This window comes from Monodon monoceros, unplaced genomic scaffold (assembly GCF_005190385.1).
Source record: "Monodon monoceros isolate NGI ecotype Baffin Bay Population unplaced genomic scaffold, NGI_Narwhal_1 Super_Scaffold_11, whole genome shotgun sequence".
NCBI classification, from domain to species: domain Eukaryota; kingdom Metazoa; phylum Chordata; class Mammalia; order Artiodactyla; family Monodontidae; genus Monodon; species Monodon monoceros.
In genome coordinates, this window is record NW_021703767.1 from 83513453 (window position 1) to 83530745 (window position 17293).

Below are 17293 nucleotides of genomic sequence, written 5' to 3' on the forward strand. Positions count from 1 at the left end.
GCCTCTTTCTATTCAGAGGCAATATGGCAGCTTCCTTAGTATATACACTTCCGGGTCCTTTACTGTGCATTGATTATACAGAGGCAGCTAGCAGGGTGGTAATAGCACAGCTTGGAGCCAGACTGCTGGATTTAAATACCAGCTCCACCGCTTATTGGCTGTGTGACTTTGGGTGTATTTCATAATTTTGCTGTGCTCCAGTTTCCTTGTCAGTAAAACAACCAAACCAGGGAATACCAAGGAGAGAGAAGATAGGAGACAGACATGGAAAGGAATCTCCTTCAGAGCCTGTAGAGAGAGCCAACTCTACCGACAACTTGATTTCAGACCTCTGACTACCAAAACTGTGAGAGAATAAATTTCTGGTTGGTTAAATTGCCAAGTTTGTGGTAATTTGTTGTGACGGCCGTACGAAACTAATACAAGCTTAAAAAGTAAACTATAGCTAAAAGTCTTAAAATGAAGAAGTAATCTCCTATTCCCACCCCCTCCTTCAGCTCACTCTTCTGGAACAATTACTTTCACATGTTTTTAAATGTTTCTTCTTTTATCTACTTCCAGATTTCTAAATGATTTGTGTACACTGTTATCTCTCTGATAACACTGTTGCCTCTCTGAGGCATCAGTTTTAGATAACTTCTTTTCCCTCTCTCCTCCTGCTCTAATTTTAACTGGTCACTCTCTAGGCCTGTTGCACAGTTGTTATCCTGGGAGTTCCCTTTGCTGTCATACTGGGAGTTCCTTTTACCTCCTTTCTAAGTTGGATTTTCTCTTCCTGGATCCCATATCATCTTTCTTGTATACTCCCACATTTTTATGGATCACAATCTTTAATATCTTACAATGAAAGAGTATTTAAGAGAGAAATTTTTTGAGACTTAAATGTCTAAAAATATTTTTGTTTTCCCTTCATATTTGATTGATATTTTGCCTGGGTATAAAATTCAAGGTTGAAAATAATTTTCTTTGACATTTTGAAGGCAGTGCTCTATATTGTTATCTATTATGTACATATTTTGTAAGAATAGGTTACCACTGGACACATGTTTTTTCATCTATTTCATCCATGTTGTATATCATCATTTTTTTTTATGTCAATAGATTCATTTCTGCAACAGCACTTACAATTGCTGTGGGTCTTTTTTCATTTATTATATTCGTTTCTTCTATTGGGAGATTCATGTCTTTCAATTCTGGGAACTTTTCTTGTATTTTCTCTTTGATACTTTTCTTCCAACTCTTTTATCTATTCTGTGCTCTGGGGCTATTATTAGTTAAGTGTCACACCTTCTGAATTTAATTTAATTTTTTTCTTACCTTTTCTTTCCTAATGACCTTTCTGTTCTACTTTCTAGGAGATTTCCTCAACTGTATATTTCAACTCTTCTGTGAGTTTTTAATTTCTGCCACCATATCCTTGCTATTTATTTTAATAGATTCCTATTCTTATTTCTTGGAGACTATTATAATATGTTTGAAGTTTTCTTCTGCCTTCTCTTTCTTTTGAGTTCCTTTACTCTGTGTGTTTGCTTAGGTCTCCAACTTTCATCTTAGAGGGTGTATCAGTTTCCTAGGACTGCTACCATAACAAATTACCACAAACTGCTACCATAACAAATTACCACAAACAAATTACCACAAACCATAACAAATTACCACAAAGCAACAGAAATTTATTCTGTCACAGTTCTGGAGGACGGAAGTCCAAAATCAAAGTGTCAGCAGGGCCATACCCCCTGTGGAGACTCTAACGGAGAACCTGTTCTTTGCCCTCTTCCAGTTTCTGGTGGCTTTTTGGCATCTCTTCACTCCACTCCAATCTCTGCAGTCATGTCACCTTGTCTCCTCCTCTTCTGTGTGTCCTGTGTGTTATAAAGATATATGTGATTGCATGTAGGGCCCACCAGGTAAGCTTCTCCTCTCATGCTACTTGACCTAGTCATGCCTCGTGCCATATAAAGTAACATTTACTCTTTTGCCATATAAGGTAACTGTCACAGATTCTTGGGATTAAGACGTTGACATATATTTTGGGGAGCCATCATTCAACTACTACAGAGGGTTTCTTCAAATACCCTTGCTGGGCTTCCCTGGTGGCGCAGTGGTTGAGAGTCTGCTTGCCGATGCAGGGGACACGGGTTCGTGCACCGGTCCGGGAAGAGCCCACATGCCGCAGAGGGGCTGGACCCGTGAGCCATGGCCGCTGAGCCTGCGCGTCCGGAGCCTGTGCTCCCCAGCGGGAGAGGCCACAACAGTGAGAGGCCCGCGTACCGCAAAAAAAAAAAAAAAACACACCCTTGCTATCCAGTCATATTTTATATTGAAGCCTTAATATACTAGGTTCAACTCAGTGCACATGGAGTAGAATGGGAAGCGAGCAGACTAGAGAGTTTTACTAGGGTTATCAGGTGGCCTGCCAGTTTTTTATTTGGGCTCCTTAAATGTCAGTAGTTGCTGAACTTTTCCTAGGGCCGTTCAGTTTCTCCAGATAAAGATCATTCAGTCTTTTGCCGGGGGTTATAAGTCAACTGCATGTATTTTGGACCGGTTACGTAGGTGTAGGTGTGTGTGCAAATCTTTGCTTAACCCCTGTATTTTAAGTAAGATGTCCTCATGTGTCTTCTTCAGTTTCTGGTGTCCCTGAGTCCAGAACCTTTCTGGTCTGGTTTCTCCACAGGATAAATCATCTTTTCCAGTGGAAGTGAGAGTTGTTAGACTGCAAGAAGTAAGGAGGAGAACCAGGAGGCTTAACTTCTTAAACCAACTCCCTGCTGTCAGCTCCCACCTACCCTGGTCTTCCTGGTTTGGGTGGACTTTAATATTCCTACTTTTTTGGATTCTGAGGGAAAAACTTAGTGTGACCTCTGTCCTCTCAGCAAAGTCACTTACCAGTCTTTATATTGTGGGGTTTGGGGTTACTGATGTCTCTTGGTTTCATTGTGGATGGAGTTTGTGTTTCTGTTTCTTGTTCTCCTTTCAGTTTTGGGTGATTTTTCAAGAGACCTATAAAAACCGTTTAGATAGTAAAGACTCTAATCTTTTGTAATACTGTTGCAAATATTTTCCATTGGTAATATGACTCATAATTGTTAGTTATAGTTTTTTAATGTACAAAGCTTAAAACTAGTATTTAGTCAGGTTTATTGATCATTTCCTTGATGGTTTTTGCCTTTGGTTTGCCTTTTTAGAAAGACCTTCCCCATTGCTTGATTATGTACTTACTCACTTATAAGTTCATTTAATCTTTTTACATCTACAGATTTGATACCTAAATCTTTAATATACCTGGAGATTATTTTGGCATAAAGTTTTGTCTTCTCCGTCTTCTTCTTCTTTTCATTTTCTCCAAGTGGTGAGCTTCAGTGGAGAGTTTAATGAGCTTTAATGAGAGGGATTGAAGAGGAAGATGGAGACAGGATAGAACTACAGCAAGCTTTGTTTATTGTTGACTCTCCTATTCTGGTAATCCCTCACCTCAAAATTTTCCAAATCTTATTTACTTTCTTGGCAAAAAATAGTTTCTCTCTGAAGCTATTTTATTCATTTTCCTGTGAGTGTTAATTCTTATGAAAATAAGAGAAGAGCACTGTGAGCTTTTGGACATCTGTTTAACTCGCTTTCTGACTGATATTGTTTCTGGACTACTTGCTTTGAAGTCTCAGACATAGAAAACTGGGAATATTTTCATTCCTTAAGGCACCATAAGGGACAGATGTTTATAGGTTGTTGAAATCACTCTGTGGTTTTAAAATATTATTTACTCTTTTGGATGGATAAGACATATGCCCGTTCTAAATTCAGAAATATAAGGAGATACAGTGAAACATTTGCCATCTTCACTTTTAGCTTCCTTTTTCCTGTCTTGCTGTCCTTCCTGTTCTATGCACGTACAGTGTATATGTGCATCTATCACTCACTCATTGCCTCCATTTTTTAAACACAAATGTTGGCACAGTGAACACTCTATTTTGATGTCTTGCTTTATTTAGCTTCACGATAAGTTTTGGAGGTTGTTACAGGTCAGCATATGTAGAGCTGTCCTGTTCTTTTCTTTTCTTCTTTTTTTTTTTTTTTGTGGTATGTGGGCCTCTCACTGTTGTGGCCTCTCCCATTGTGGAGCACAGGCTCCGGATGCGCAGGCTCAGTGGCCATGGCTCACGGGCCCAGCCGCTCCGCGGCATGTGGGATCTTCCCGGACAGGGGCACGAACCCGTGTCCCCTGCATCGGCAGGCGGACTCTCAACCACTGCGCCACCAGGGAAGCCCTGTCTTGTTCTTTTCAATACTGGATAATATCGTTGGGGTCTCTCTAGATGTCAAACATATACAGTTATCTGTAATGGTCTATTATAAGGCAGCGTGGTGGAACAGAAAGAACATGGGCTTTGGAGTCAGGCAGAACCTGGGTTTATATCCCCGTTCAGTCACTTATTTGCTGTGTAGCTGTGGACAAGTTACTTAAATTTTCTGAAACTCAGCTTTCTCATTTGTAAAATTAGGATGACAATAATACCTGCCTTTCAGGGAAAGTGTGCCAGAGTTGGCATTTTATTTTGTCATTTTAGAACCTCCACAGAAGCCAATACCACCTTTGTGGAACTGAAATCAGCGGGAATCAGATTATCTTGGTTTCCCTGTGACATCCAGTAGTAAAGTTTTCTTAATTTTCACACCTTTGATGTGACTCAGCTGCTCTCTCATTTTCTGCTTCTCTTCCCAGGCCTCCTCTTAATCTCTTCCTGTTAAACACTGCTTCTCTCTCAGGATTTCCCAGTCCAGAAAGGCAGAAGGGAGAATTCAGTTGACCAAGCCAATCACCACTATGGCTCTTTGAAAAGAGTTTTCACGTGAGGCCACTTCACGGGTGGCTAGCCTGTTAACACTGATTGCCCTTGGGTCAAGGGCGTATTCGTCCAGTGAGGTATGGCATAGGGCCAGACAGTTTCTTTGGAGGGAACTTTGGGTGTGTTAGGTACTGCATGATCTGCCCACTTGAGGAGATTTGCAGTAATCTGGCCACAATTTAGTAGCCAATTTTGGTGAGGAACATATTTTCTCTAAGTAGTTTTGGGGAAGGTAAAAGTAAGAGAAGCACCTAAGAGAAAAGGCCCAAGTAACCTGTTCACATGTGAGGCAGGGATTTTAAGATGCTTGTCACCCAGTGGAGGCTCCAGAGAAGCAAATGTCCCTCCCTTGCCTTAACTGGACTTCTAGGCTTCTGAGCTCTACATAAGCCAGGTGGTCAGAAACTACAGATCAAGGACAATGACTATAAAAACTTGGGCAATTTTTTAATCTTGGAGGACTTTGCCATGTTTGTTTGGGGAAGTTTGCCTTATCTGTTTGTTTCATTTTTATTATTAAAACCTCATGAAAGAATAAGGGCTTGTGAGCTTATCTTCAGGGCAGCAAGAAGATGTGAGGTCAGGGAGACCATACTCATCCTGCATTTAGTCTTAGATGGAAGGATCCCCGAGATACAGAGCAGCTGGTTAGAAGGGGCTTGGATGAAAAAGGAGGTCAGGCTGAGTCCCTACGGCTGAAGTGAGGAAAGAAAGAGGGATGTCAGAGTGGCAGCCTGATCACCTGGGCCGAGCCTGAGAAGACCCATGTGGTGTCTTCACAGCACCCCATGGGGAGGTGATGTAACTTTCATCATGGTGGCAGTCTGAGGGGACTTTGGTGAAAGTCCTTGCATTGCTTATTTTCCTATTATATCTTTTGCTAATGACAGGATGGATGCTGGTGAGACCTATATGATGAGGTAGCCATGTGGTCAGTGGCTGACTTGATAACCTGAGTTGGCGTCTTGGCTTCCCAGTACTTGGAACATGGTACATAAATGTACCATGTTGAGCCAGTGAATATGTGGTGCTCCTGTTCATCACTAGCTGAATATGAGGACCTGCTCAAGATGCCATCAATATTTGCCTGACCTCCTGTAACAGGACACTAAGAAGCCCAATTCTGGCTCTTGGAAATGCCATGAGCTAGTGAGGAGGAAGTATTCCACAGGCTAATACTGGTACTTGTTCATTTTTAAGCACCTACTAAGAGCCAGGCACCTAGGTAAAAGTAGGTCCCATTACTGTAAGGTACAGATGAATTTCTGTTCTTATTGACAGGGAGCCACAGATTATGTCTACTCAACATCAGAATAGCCGGTTGATCTAGGCAAGAAAACCAACCCAACGCTTTCTTTACCACCATCCAGATAAAATCAACCTGTTGACTGCCTGATGCACCCTCTCCCACACATTCCCCTTGTCAATCAGTGATACTGTGTGGCTACTGTGAGTGTTAAGAAATCAGGGTTAATTTCCTGGGTCTACAGGACAGTAACGGTTGCCATTCTCAGAGTATTTCAGAACAACTATTTTGCCTGTATTATCTCATTTAAAATGAGGTAGGTATTTTTACCCCCAATTTATAGACGAGGGAAATAAGATTCAACAATGCTAAGGAAATGCTCAGGGTTTCACGGCTAATGAAAAGGAGGAGCCTGAGTTAACTCCTGTGCATAGCCTGTGTGTTCTTCACCACACATACTGTATCCACCCCTCAGAGCGAGGCCTGAAACAAGCCATGATCCTGATGGCAGCTGGGGCCTTTAGTATGGTGCTCTGTGACCAGCACAGCTGCAAACCCTTTCACCCAACTCCCTCTGGGGAACCTTGGACACTTGGGGTTACCAGGTGTCTCCCCAGTGAGCCTGCTGCTGCCCAGAGCATCTCTCTTAACTTTGTATTTCTGTGTTTGATCTCAATGTTTTCTCTTTTAAATTTTTAGGCATAACTTACGTTCAGTAAAATGTGCATGTCTTAAGTGTACAGCTTGATGATTTTTCTTATATAGGTATAGAACCTTGTAACTACCACCCGGATCAAGCTCTAGAGCATTCCTGGCATCTCAAAATGCTCCCTCATGCCCTCCCCAGGAAGCACCTCCCCAGGGGTAACTACTACTCTAGCCATGCCACCATGGATTAGTTTTGCCTGTTTTAAAATTTTATATTGTTCTTGAATTCCAATTAGTATAGGGGTCTAAATCTTAGGCTCCAAACTCAGGTATGCAAAACAAAAAAGTGTGAATTAACCTATTATTTTTCTTTTTTTGTGTTTTTTAATTTATTATTGAAATACAGTTAATTTATAGTGTGTTAGTTTCAAGTGTACAGCAAAGTGATTCAGTTATACATATATATGTGTGTATATATATATATATATTCTTTTTCAGATTCTTTTCCATTATAGGTTATTACAAGATATTGAGTATAGTTCCCTGTGCTATACAGTAGGTCCTTGTTGATCACCTATTTTATATATAGAAGTGTGTATATGTTAATCCCAAACTCCTAATTTATCTCTCCCCACACCCCCCATCCCCTTTGGTAACCATAAGCTTGTTTTCTATGTCTGTGAGTCTGGTTCTGTTTTGTAAATAAGGTCATTTGTATCATTTTTTTAGATTCCACATGTAAGTGATGTCATATGATATTTGTCTTTCTAAACCTATCATTTTTCTAACATCGAACTTAATCTCTATTCTGAGCTTACCATTCTACCAGTGGCAGGAGCTGTAGTCAACTTAATGACAACTCACTTCAGGAGAGCCTTATCAATTCAGGATTTGGGTTGCTTATATAGTTGCAGGGTGCATTTACACAGTGCCAGAACATTGTAGAAAGGGGCATCTGGCTCAGGCTTACCATGGTCATTTGCATCATGGGTCCATGCTGGCACCTCCTGGCGTGTCTACATTCCCATCGGTCTCTCTCTTGATCATCAACCCCTTCCCCACTGGCATCAACTGAAAGTCCCCAGTCCCACCTTGTTCTGGCCATCAGTCCTTGCTGGTCATTTTGCATTTTCTCTGTCCTGTTTTCAAGGCCTCTTCAGGTCTGCCAATCCTCTCAGTATTTCCATGTCCCTCTCAGGGGCAACACAAGAAGCATCCATTTCCTCTCCTGTGCCAGTCTGGAACTGTAGAGAACTCGGAGCAACTGCCCTAGGCCCGCTTTTTCTAGAAACAACACACTCCAGTTTCTCTTCTGCTGCTGCTCTACTGGCCTGCTGCTTTTCTGATTTCATCTCGGCAGTCAGGGTACATGTTCTTTTGTTCTCATATCCACAGCCTCTAAGGGCTTCCAGCATCCCCCTTACTCTGGAGTTCTGGCCTGCATTGAGACAGAGGGATCATCCCAGGGACCCACACCTGCTTCTCACTCCATTACTAGACTCCCCCTTCCTCCTCTCTCTTTCAGGCCTGAGAATTGTTATTTCCTCCAGTGTGGGAAAAGCTGACTCTTATATTATCATCCATTCTCCTATTTCTACTGTTTTGGCATAAACTTTTGCACACACTCTTTAGGATTCTGGATTTTGAAGGTCAAAGGGCCCAGTTATTACCACTAATCGGTGTTTCAAAACTATTTTTCTAGTGTAAGTTCTAAAAGCGTATTTAGAAACACAAAAGCCAAAATTGTCTTCTTTCATCTACCCTTTCACCCTTCCCTGAGTAAGTAAGCCTGGAATGCCCTAGTTACTGTTTATAGATCATGGAATAAGGAAGTGGGATGTGGGGTTTTAGCTGTAATACAATCCACGTTGCTACCAGATTCTGACTTTTTCTGCTACCTAACTACCACAAAGTACTGAGTATCTGCTACGTTCAAGGCACTTTGTGAGACGCTATCAGGGGGAAATAAAGATAAAAATTGTAAATATAGATCACATTTAAGTAGCAATTTATCATGTTCTTTCCCCTACATGATCCCATTTGATATTGACAGTATTTCTGCGAGTGAGCAAGCCAGGTAATACCCTCCTAATGAGCCTGTAAGGTGGGTTTATTATTCCCAACACTTTCCAGATGAGGAGACTGTGGCTCAGAGAGAGTCCAGCTCATCAAGTGGTGGAGCTTTTATCTGGGGTCTAAGCCCAGAACCTCTGGCTCCTGTACCTGCCTCCATTTACTACCCTTGAAGCCTCAAAAACGAGGATTCCCAATGAGCTTCCAGACCCCAAGGCAGAATGTAGAAATTGAGAAATTTCTGGCTCTGAAGGAGGTGGACTTCATAGAATGGGTAGGATTTCAACAAGTGGCAGTTGAGTTTGGAGAAACGTATTCCAGGCAGAAGGAACTTGTAAGCAAAGACTTAAGGTTTCACCTTCTCTACCTGCTACCCCACCTGTTGCAGCTGTCTGCATTCATAGACCTGTTTCTCAGGACTTGGCTCCTGCTTAGGTACTTTCTTCTGTGCCCTACACACGTGTCCACACACACACACACACACACACATACTCAACTCCCCAACATCCTGAGCCTCAACCACGTCCCAGACACAATCATTCTATTTAATCCTTACAATGATGTCCCTCCCTGGCCTTCACCCTCTCCCTGGGCTGAGTCACTAAGCCGCAGCTGTGACTTGCCCCTTGAATCTTAGTGTGACCCACATGTATCCCCTTGAATCTTAGTGTAGCCCACATATGTCCCCTGTTGCACCCTGCTAGCCTGTTGGGGCCCCCGCTATGTCCTCCGGGAACTCAGGGACTGTCTGTTGCCTGAGTCTCTACCAAACTTGCCACACCCTTGGGCACTGCCCCTCCCCTTTCCCTCTGATTCCACTTCTGAGGTAGGTGCACCTCTAAGTGCCCCAGTCCCCCAGCACCTGCCCCCCTTAGTGAGTGGGCCTTTCGCAGGTCTTAGCTCCTTCCTTTCCTGCCCACCCTGTATAGCTTCCAGGAACTAGCAGACCTTTCAGTCAAGTCTAGAGGAACGACTGCAAGTCTGGAGGGAGCAGAGGCCATCCGAGGGGTGGGAGAGTGTATTCCCACAGAGTCAGAGGCGGGTGTCTGGCTTGAGAGGGAGGGAGAGGCAAAGGTGGAAGATTAGGATCAGTGGTAATTTACAATTTGTATGAAGACCCCTCTTTAATACCAATACAGACCTCACAAGAGAATGGCTTTACGTTTAGTATCTATTGTCTGGGAAGACAAAAATAGTGACAAAAGTTCACAGTGAATTCAGAAACACTCTCAAATAAATTTGAATTTTATTCATCTCATCAACAGCTAACACACTCTTCACATATACTGATTTGTTGGGACTTGAAGGTAAGAATATCAATGTCTTTATAGATGCTTTGCAAGAACTCCAAGGCCATGTAGGGACTATGGTCAATGGAATTCCTGATTTGGACCAAAATAGTACTTCCGTTATTCTGGAGTGGAAGGAATCTCTAGTGAGATGTGGAATTACAGTGGTGAAGTTCTTTAGGATGCCTGGTTTGGGAGAGCATAAAGGGAAGCAGAAGAGGGGCAGTAGAGATGGGGAGGGAGGGGTGCACTCTCTTTGCGGCAGACATTTCTCATGGGAACTGCAGCCATGTTTCAAGTGGTTTCTTTCATTGTATTTTTAGTCTCCCTGTTAGAGTCAGGTGCCTGGGTGTAAATTTTTACTCACATGTTCTCCCAAATAGGAAGTTGACTATCTGTGGCCATTATCTATCATCACTCAGCTTTAATAAACAAGTTCATGTGTCATTGGAACAGGCTGAGAGAGAAAACTTACCCTAAAGTCCTAAATAATCTTAAATATGAAGAAGCAAAACCAGATTTTTTTTTTTTTTTTTTGAGATACGCGGGCCTCTCACTGCTGTGGTCTCTCCTGTTGTGGAGCAACAGGCTCCGGACGCGTAGGCTCAGGGGCCATGGCTCACGGGCGCAGCTGCTCTGCGGCATGTGGGATCTTCCCGGACCGGGACACGAACCCGTGTCCCCTGCACCGGCAGGCGGACTCCCAACCACTGTGCCACCAGGGAAGCCCAAAACCAGATATTTTTAAAGAGAACAAGTTCTTGTCCCCATGACTGCCCTGCACATCAGCAGTTTCCCAGCCATTGGTTGGTATCCCATGATGCTGCCCTACACAACCCTCACACTCAAAAGTGTTTTTGAAGCATATTTTGGAGGGAATGTAGGCAACTTGGAGAACCCCCACTCACCCTTCTCCTCATAAGGCCTCTTCAGACTCTCCTGGAATTTTGTTAGCTCAACAATGCAACAGTCACAAAGGCAAGGTGATGCTCAGTGAGAAAAATTAGCCAGGTGATCTCCAGTATCACTTCTACCACCTACCAGCTGTGTGACCTTGGGCAACACACTCAACTCTGAATTCTCTATTTCCTTCTCTGTACAAATGGCAATATTAATACCTACTTAAAATATATTCATTAAAAAATAAAATTTATTCGTTAAACAAAATAATGGACGGGAAATTTTCTAGTACAGATCTTGGTACCTACTAGGTATCTGAAAAATATTTTCTTTCTCTCTCTCTCCTTCCCTTCTTTCTCTCCTTTTGCCAGAGTTTGTGCTAGGTGCTGCTGGAAATAAAAACACACGGATGACCTAGAACCTGCCCTTGAGATACTTGACCATAGTACAAGGCAGTAGAGTGTTCTGCTAGAGGGGCAAGTGAGTTGCCTAGTAGAGCCCAGAGGAGGGAGGAATTGATTCCATGTGGGCAGTTGAAGAAACCATGAAGGAGGAAATAGCTTTTCAGAAAGAACTTCATGAATAGGTAGGATTTCTCCACTTCTTTTCCCTTCCCTTCTCTTCCATTCTCCTTCTTAACCAAGTATTGACCCAGAATTTTAAATGTCCAGAGGCAGGGAAGGCTCAAAGCACATTCTGATTAAGACTCTGGCTCTGTGTCTTTCTGGTCCTTCAGGTTGGCTCTCCCTCTTGTATTGGCTTTGTCCTCTGGGTGGTTGGATACCAGAGAGCCACCCAGTGTCTCCTGCAAACACAATTCCCAGAAAAATGTCACATGTGCAAACAAATGTTTGCATACAATGTAGAGGTTCATAAACTCTCTGGAGCATCCGTTGGTCCCAGATCTAACAACTCTGAATGAAGGAAACAGCCCTGTAGATAAAGTGATGGCCATGGTACTCACTCTTCCTTCCTTTTGAGGTATACTTAAAAGGGGAGTTCTCAGTTGCAATTAGGATAAGCTATCCTGAGTCCTTTCTTTAAAAGTGGGGCCCCAGAGTCAGACTTGCTTGGGTGAGGAAAGCAAGATTTTAGCAGGTAGTAATGAGGGACAAAGGTGGTCCTGGCTGAGGAAATGGTGTGAGCATAGAAAGGCACTGTGACAGGTGAGCTTAGGGCTATTTGGAGAAGGTGAGTAGACAGGCGTGACTCCATCAGGGAGAGTCCCAGTGCTGACTTAGAGCCACACTGGGCACAGCTTGAGGGGTAGGAGTGGACTTTCTCAGTCCAGGCAGTGGAATCACTGAACTGTTACATAGTGTTTATCCTAGCTGTAACTCTACACATTCCATGTGATTATTTGATTCCTGCTTGCCCTCCCGCACTGGTCTACCTTCTCAGATGAGCACAGGCACTGTGTCTCTTTCTGCTCCCCTCTGTACCCCCAGCCCTGGTTGAGGGCCTATGATCTAATAATGTTCAATACATATTAGGGAAAAGAACAGGTGGATGAATGGTTTCTGAGTGGGGAGAGACACGTCTGGGTCACTGTTGTTCACATGTGTGAGCTTTGGTACTTGATTTTATTCTCCTTCCTTGTTCCCTTCTTTGCTCATTGGTGTTTATCACACAGGGGTAGCAACTGGCATCTTATCAGCCAGGCCTTCCTCAGTCTGGACAGATCAGACCATCTGAGTTTTCCAGTGAAGTGTGCAAATGACCCTCGGCATCTGCCAAGCCCTTGTCCTGTGCACACACTATTTGACCGGAGGCAACTTGAAATAATGTAAAAACATGCATTTTTGGACTGAGAAAGATTATTTCAAATTTTAGCTCTGCCTCTCATTGTAAGTCTCTGAGGAAATTACCTCACTTCTCTGAATCTGTTCCTCATCTATAAAACAGCAATGATAATAAATATCTACTTTATAGTGCTGTTGTATTAAATGAGCTGGTTGGGCTGGCTCATAGTATGTGTTCTTTTTTTTTTTTTACATTTTATTTTATTTTCTCATTGTGTACTTGAAAATCACAAGAAAGTATTTATTTTATTTTTTCCTGATTTTAAAAGCAACTTCTTGCTCAGTGTAGAAAACTTGGTCTGTACAGCAAGGTCTAAAAAACAAATTACTGTAATAACTTTATCTACAAAACTCTATTGAGATAACCACTATTAGCATTTTGATGTATTCCCTTCTAGTATTTTCTCTACTTGTGAGAAATGTCATTTATTTTAAATAGATAGTTCCTCCACATGGCACCCAATTGGGGTACAAAAAGGTAAACAGTGAAAAGTAATTCTCCCTGTCTACCCTCACTCCGCCCACCAGTTCCACTTCCCAGAGGCAACCTTGTTACCAGGTTCTTAGGGGGCCTCCCAGGGACAGTCTACATATTTAGAAAATCTCTTTGATTTTCATATCATCTTTTTCTCAGGCAAATGCTGGCAAGGTGTACCTGCCGTTCTGCTCTGGAGGCTGCCATCTAAGTGAGTTCCCTTTCAGCCCTCATGATGTCTCTGTGGGCAGAGCCGCAGAGGGGTCTGGTTACAGCTTCTGAGGGCTCAGCGAGCCTTGGTCTCGGTTTTATATTTTTACTCTTTGAACTGAAAATCTGCAAACAACTAAACAGGTGTTAGATTTCTCAGTCTCAACTGTTTCCTCAGTTGCTCATGCAAGGAGCAGATCTGCAGGCCGTTGGGGCCAGCTCACAGGGTGGTCTGAAGCAGAATGTAGGTGTTCTCCAACATTGACCAATCAGGTCAGTGTTTTCTGAATTGACAATTGAAAAGTGTGGTCTGACAGGGTAAGATAGTATTTTGCAATTGGGATTGATCCCCCCATATTAGGGACGTGTGCCCCCTAGAATGCTCTGGAGTGAAGAACAAAGCCTAAGTCAATATGGTCCACCCTAAGACCAGTCCTGTCCCCTCCCTTCAGGACCCATAACACTACCACCCCCAGCTCCTGTCATTAGAGTTTCTCCCCTGCAGGCTGCGCCCTCCCACTTGGTCAGGCCTGCCCATCTGTACTCTCAGTAGGCCCCGTCTTCAGACCACCCCTCCCCAACAGGCCCTGTCCCCTCAGCCTCTCTCTTTGCATCCTTCTTCTAACTGGTCAAACCAAGAACATTGACAACTTGACCCTCTAAAGGGCCCAGTGGGCAAGGAGGGAAGGTAGGAAGTTAAACTCTTTCAAAGCTGAGCTCCAGAGAGCAGCAAATAGAATGGACAGGTGCATTTGAGACATCTCATCTGTAAAATGAGTATTAAATAATATGATGAATACAAAAGGGCTTTGTAAGCTGCAAAGTGCTAGATATGCATATGGGACTCATATTCTTATGAAGACGATGATAATTTAAAAATATGTCATGGAAGCCAATTTTACAAATAAAGTTTTTTATTACAAAAGTGTTACTTATTCATTTTAGAAGATTTAAAAAGTATATAAATAAACAAAATAAGAAAAAAAAATCTCGGAACTTCCCTGGCAGTCCAGTGGTTAAGACTCCATGCTTCCAATGAAGGGGGCACAGGTTCAATCCCTGGTCGGGGAACTGAGATCCCACATGCTGCACTGCTCGGCCAAATAAATAAAGAAAAGAAAAAAGGGAAAAAAATCTCATAGTGTTATTACAGAGTGTGGTGCCTTGTATTATTTATACAGTATATTCCATCTATTCCTATGGGACCTGTTTCTGTGGGAGGATTATTGTTGCCTTGACAACAAATTTTGCCCCGTGACTTACTCTGGCCAGTTAAGTGTGAGTGGAAATGGCATGTGCCACCTCTCAGCAAAAGTTTTAAGAGCCTTTGTGTGGTTTGCCATCTTTTTTCTCCTTCTGTCACAAAACTGGCATGTCAAGAGCTTTTCCATCATCCTTGGTCTTGGACTGAAGCCCTGTGAGCCCTGTAATGTGAGTGAGAAATAACATTTATTGTTGTGAGCCCGTGAGATTTGAGGGTTGTTTGTTACTGCAGCATAATTTGTCCCAAGATACCTGATACACAGAGATAACAACTGTTAATATTTTGGTTTATATCCTTCAGTCTTTTTTTATGCCTGTATTCAATATATATTTTTCTTTATAAAAAGAGGATCATAATGTATGTATGATTTTGTGAAGTGCCTTCTCATTTCACCTGAAAATATTTCAGTATATAGCTCCAAAAGATGAGTTTTCTTTAAGCATAACCACAACACGATTACCACACTTAAAATTAATAATAATTGCTTCATATCACCAAATGTTGGTCACTGTAAACATTTCTCTTCTAAAATTTTATTTAAGTCAGGGATCCAAATAAGCTGCATACTTTGTAGTAGGTTGATATATCTTTTAAATCTCTTTTTGTGCGTCGGCTCTCCCTCCCTGCCCCCCCCTTTTTCTCTTTCCCCTTTTGATGTATTTGTTGAAGAAACCGAACTGGTTGCTCTGTAGAGTTTCCCACAGTCTGGGTTTTGCTAATTGTATTCATGTGGTGTCATTTAACATGTTCCTCTTTCCCCTATGTTTCCTGTAAGTTGCTGATTAAATCTAGACACTTGATCAAGATTCAGTGAATGGATTTTTCAACTCAATACATTATGAACATTTTCCATGTCATTTAATATTCTTCTACAACATGCTTTCTTAATGACCATACAGCTGTCAAAAATATGAATGTATTTTAATTTATTTAGCTAGTCCTCTATTGTGGGTCACTTAGGTTGTTTCTAAATTTTTGCTACTACACACAACTCACTGATAAACCTCCTTGTGGACTAGTCATTTTCTGGCCTGATTTGCTGCCCTTCTGTTCTCTTAGTTCCTGCGGATGGTGGATGCCTGTGCGAGCTTCCTCACAGAAGCCTTGAACCCAGAAAACTGTGTTGGAATACTGAGGCTGGCAGACACACATTCCTTGGACAGTCTAAAGAAGCAGGTTCAAAGTTACATCATCCAGAACTTTGTGCAGATTCTGAACTCCGAAGAGTTCCTTGAACTTCCTGTGGATACCCTGTACCACATCTTGAAGAGTGATGACCTTTATGTGACAGAAGAGTCTCAGGTGTTTGAGACTGTGATGAGCTGGGTCAGGCACAAACAGTCAGAACGACTCTGCTTGCTCCCCTATGTCCTGGAGAACGTGCGCTTGCCGCTTCTGGACCCATGGTACTTTGTGGAGATGGTGGAAGCGGATCCTCTCATCAGACAATGCCCAGAGGTCTTCCCGCTGCTACAGGAAGCCAGGATGTACCACCTTTCTGGCAATGAGGTGAGTTGATGATGAGAGATGCCGTATATAACCAGCAAAGTGAAGGAATTAGCAGACCTCCCAGAGATACAGATGAGACTGGCTCACAAATCATTAGGGCATCAAGAAGTAGATGCTGTAGATGTTTATAGTTTGAGTCAGGCAGTTCCAGAAGCCCTGGATTTCTGATCTGTAAAATGCCGATAATACTACATGGTAGACAGCTACTGAGAGAATTAGGTGAGATCTGGAAATCACCCAGCACCATGCCTGGCACATCCTTCCCCTTTCCAGTTGTGTAAGGGCGGGAGTTTGGTGGGGGAGACACACATATGAAGGGAGTGTGCCCTGTCCAGTCACCATTCCACAGGGCTGCTGCTTTCCCAGTTTGTCCACTCTGGGGAAACCTTGAGACTCTTATATCTCCCCTGACATTACCTAGGTTCAGACTCTCATTATTTCCTTCCTGAACCTCTGAGAATTCCTCAAAACTCAGCTTTCTGCCCCCAGTCTGGCCGCCCTGCGATTCATTCATCAGCTGGATGATCTAAAACTCAAGCCTAATCATTTCACTCCTGGGCTTAGCCTCTTCACTGGCTCCCCACCACTTTCAGGATAAAGCCCACACTTCTGCCTAGACTCTCTGAGCCTGGTCTCTTGCTCGCTGCTCTAGTGTCATCTGCAACCTCTCTCTCCTGCTACAGTCTGAGTGCACTGCTTGTAATTCCCCAAAGCGGACACGCTTTTTCAGCCTTCAGGCTAATGCAGGTGCTGCTCAAATGACTTTTTCCTCTTCTTCATCTAGTTAACTTCTGCTCCAGCTTCAAAACTCAGTTTAAGCATCACCTTCTCCAGAGGCCTCTGTCAGTCTCATAGCACTGGAGCATTGCTCTGTTATAGCACCAACCACTGCATGTTAACCATTGACTTCCTCATCTCTAAATATCTCTAGACAGGGAGGTTGTTATGGTAGGAAATATGTCTTATTGGACTTTTCATCCAGACCTTAGGAGAGTCCTTGGTATATAGCAAGGGATTGGTTAATGTTTGTTGA

At 42.8% G+C, this 17293-nt stretch overlaps 1 protein-coding gene across 5 annotated transcripts in view; it reads left to right on the forward strand.

Moving 5' to 3' along the window:
- Positions 1-17293, forward strand: part of KLHL6 (kelch like family member 6) — a 67067-nt gene that overhangs the window by 23385 nt on the left and 26389 nt on the right. For all 5 annotated transcript variants that reach the window (XR_003792318.1, XR_003792317.1, XM_029214226.1 and 2 more), the window contains exon 3: positions 15811-16260. Coding sequence is in view for 3 of the 5 variants with exons in the window: in XM_029214226.1 (XP_029070059.1) it covers positions 15811-16260 (450 nt within the window). In the remaining 2 variants the exon portion in view is untranslated. The remainder of the gene's footprint in view (positions 1-15810; positions 16261-17293) is intronic.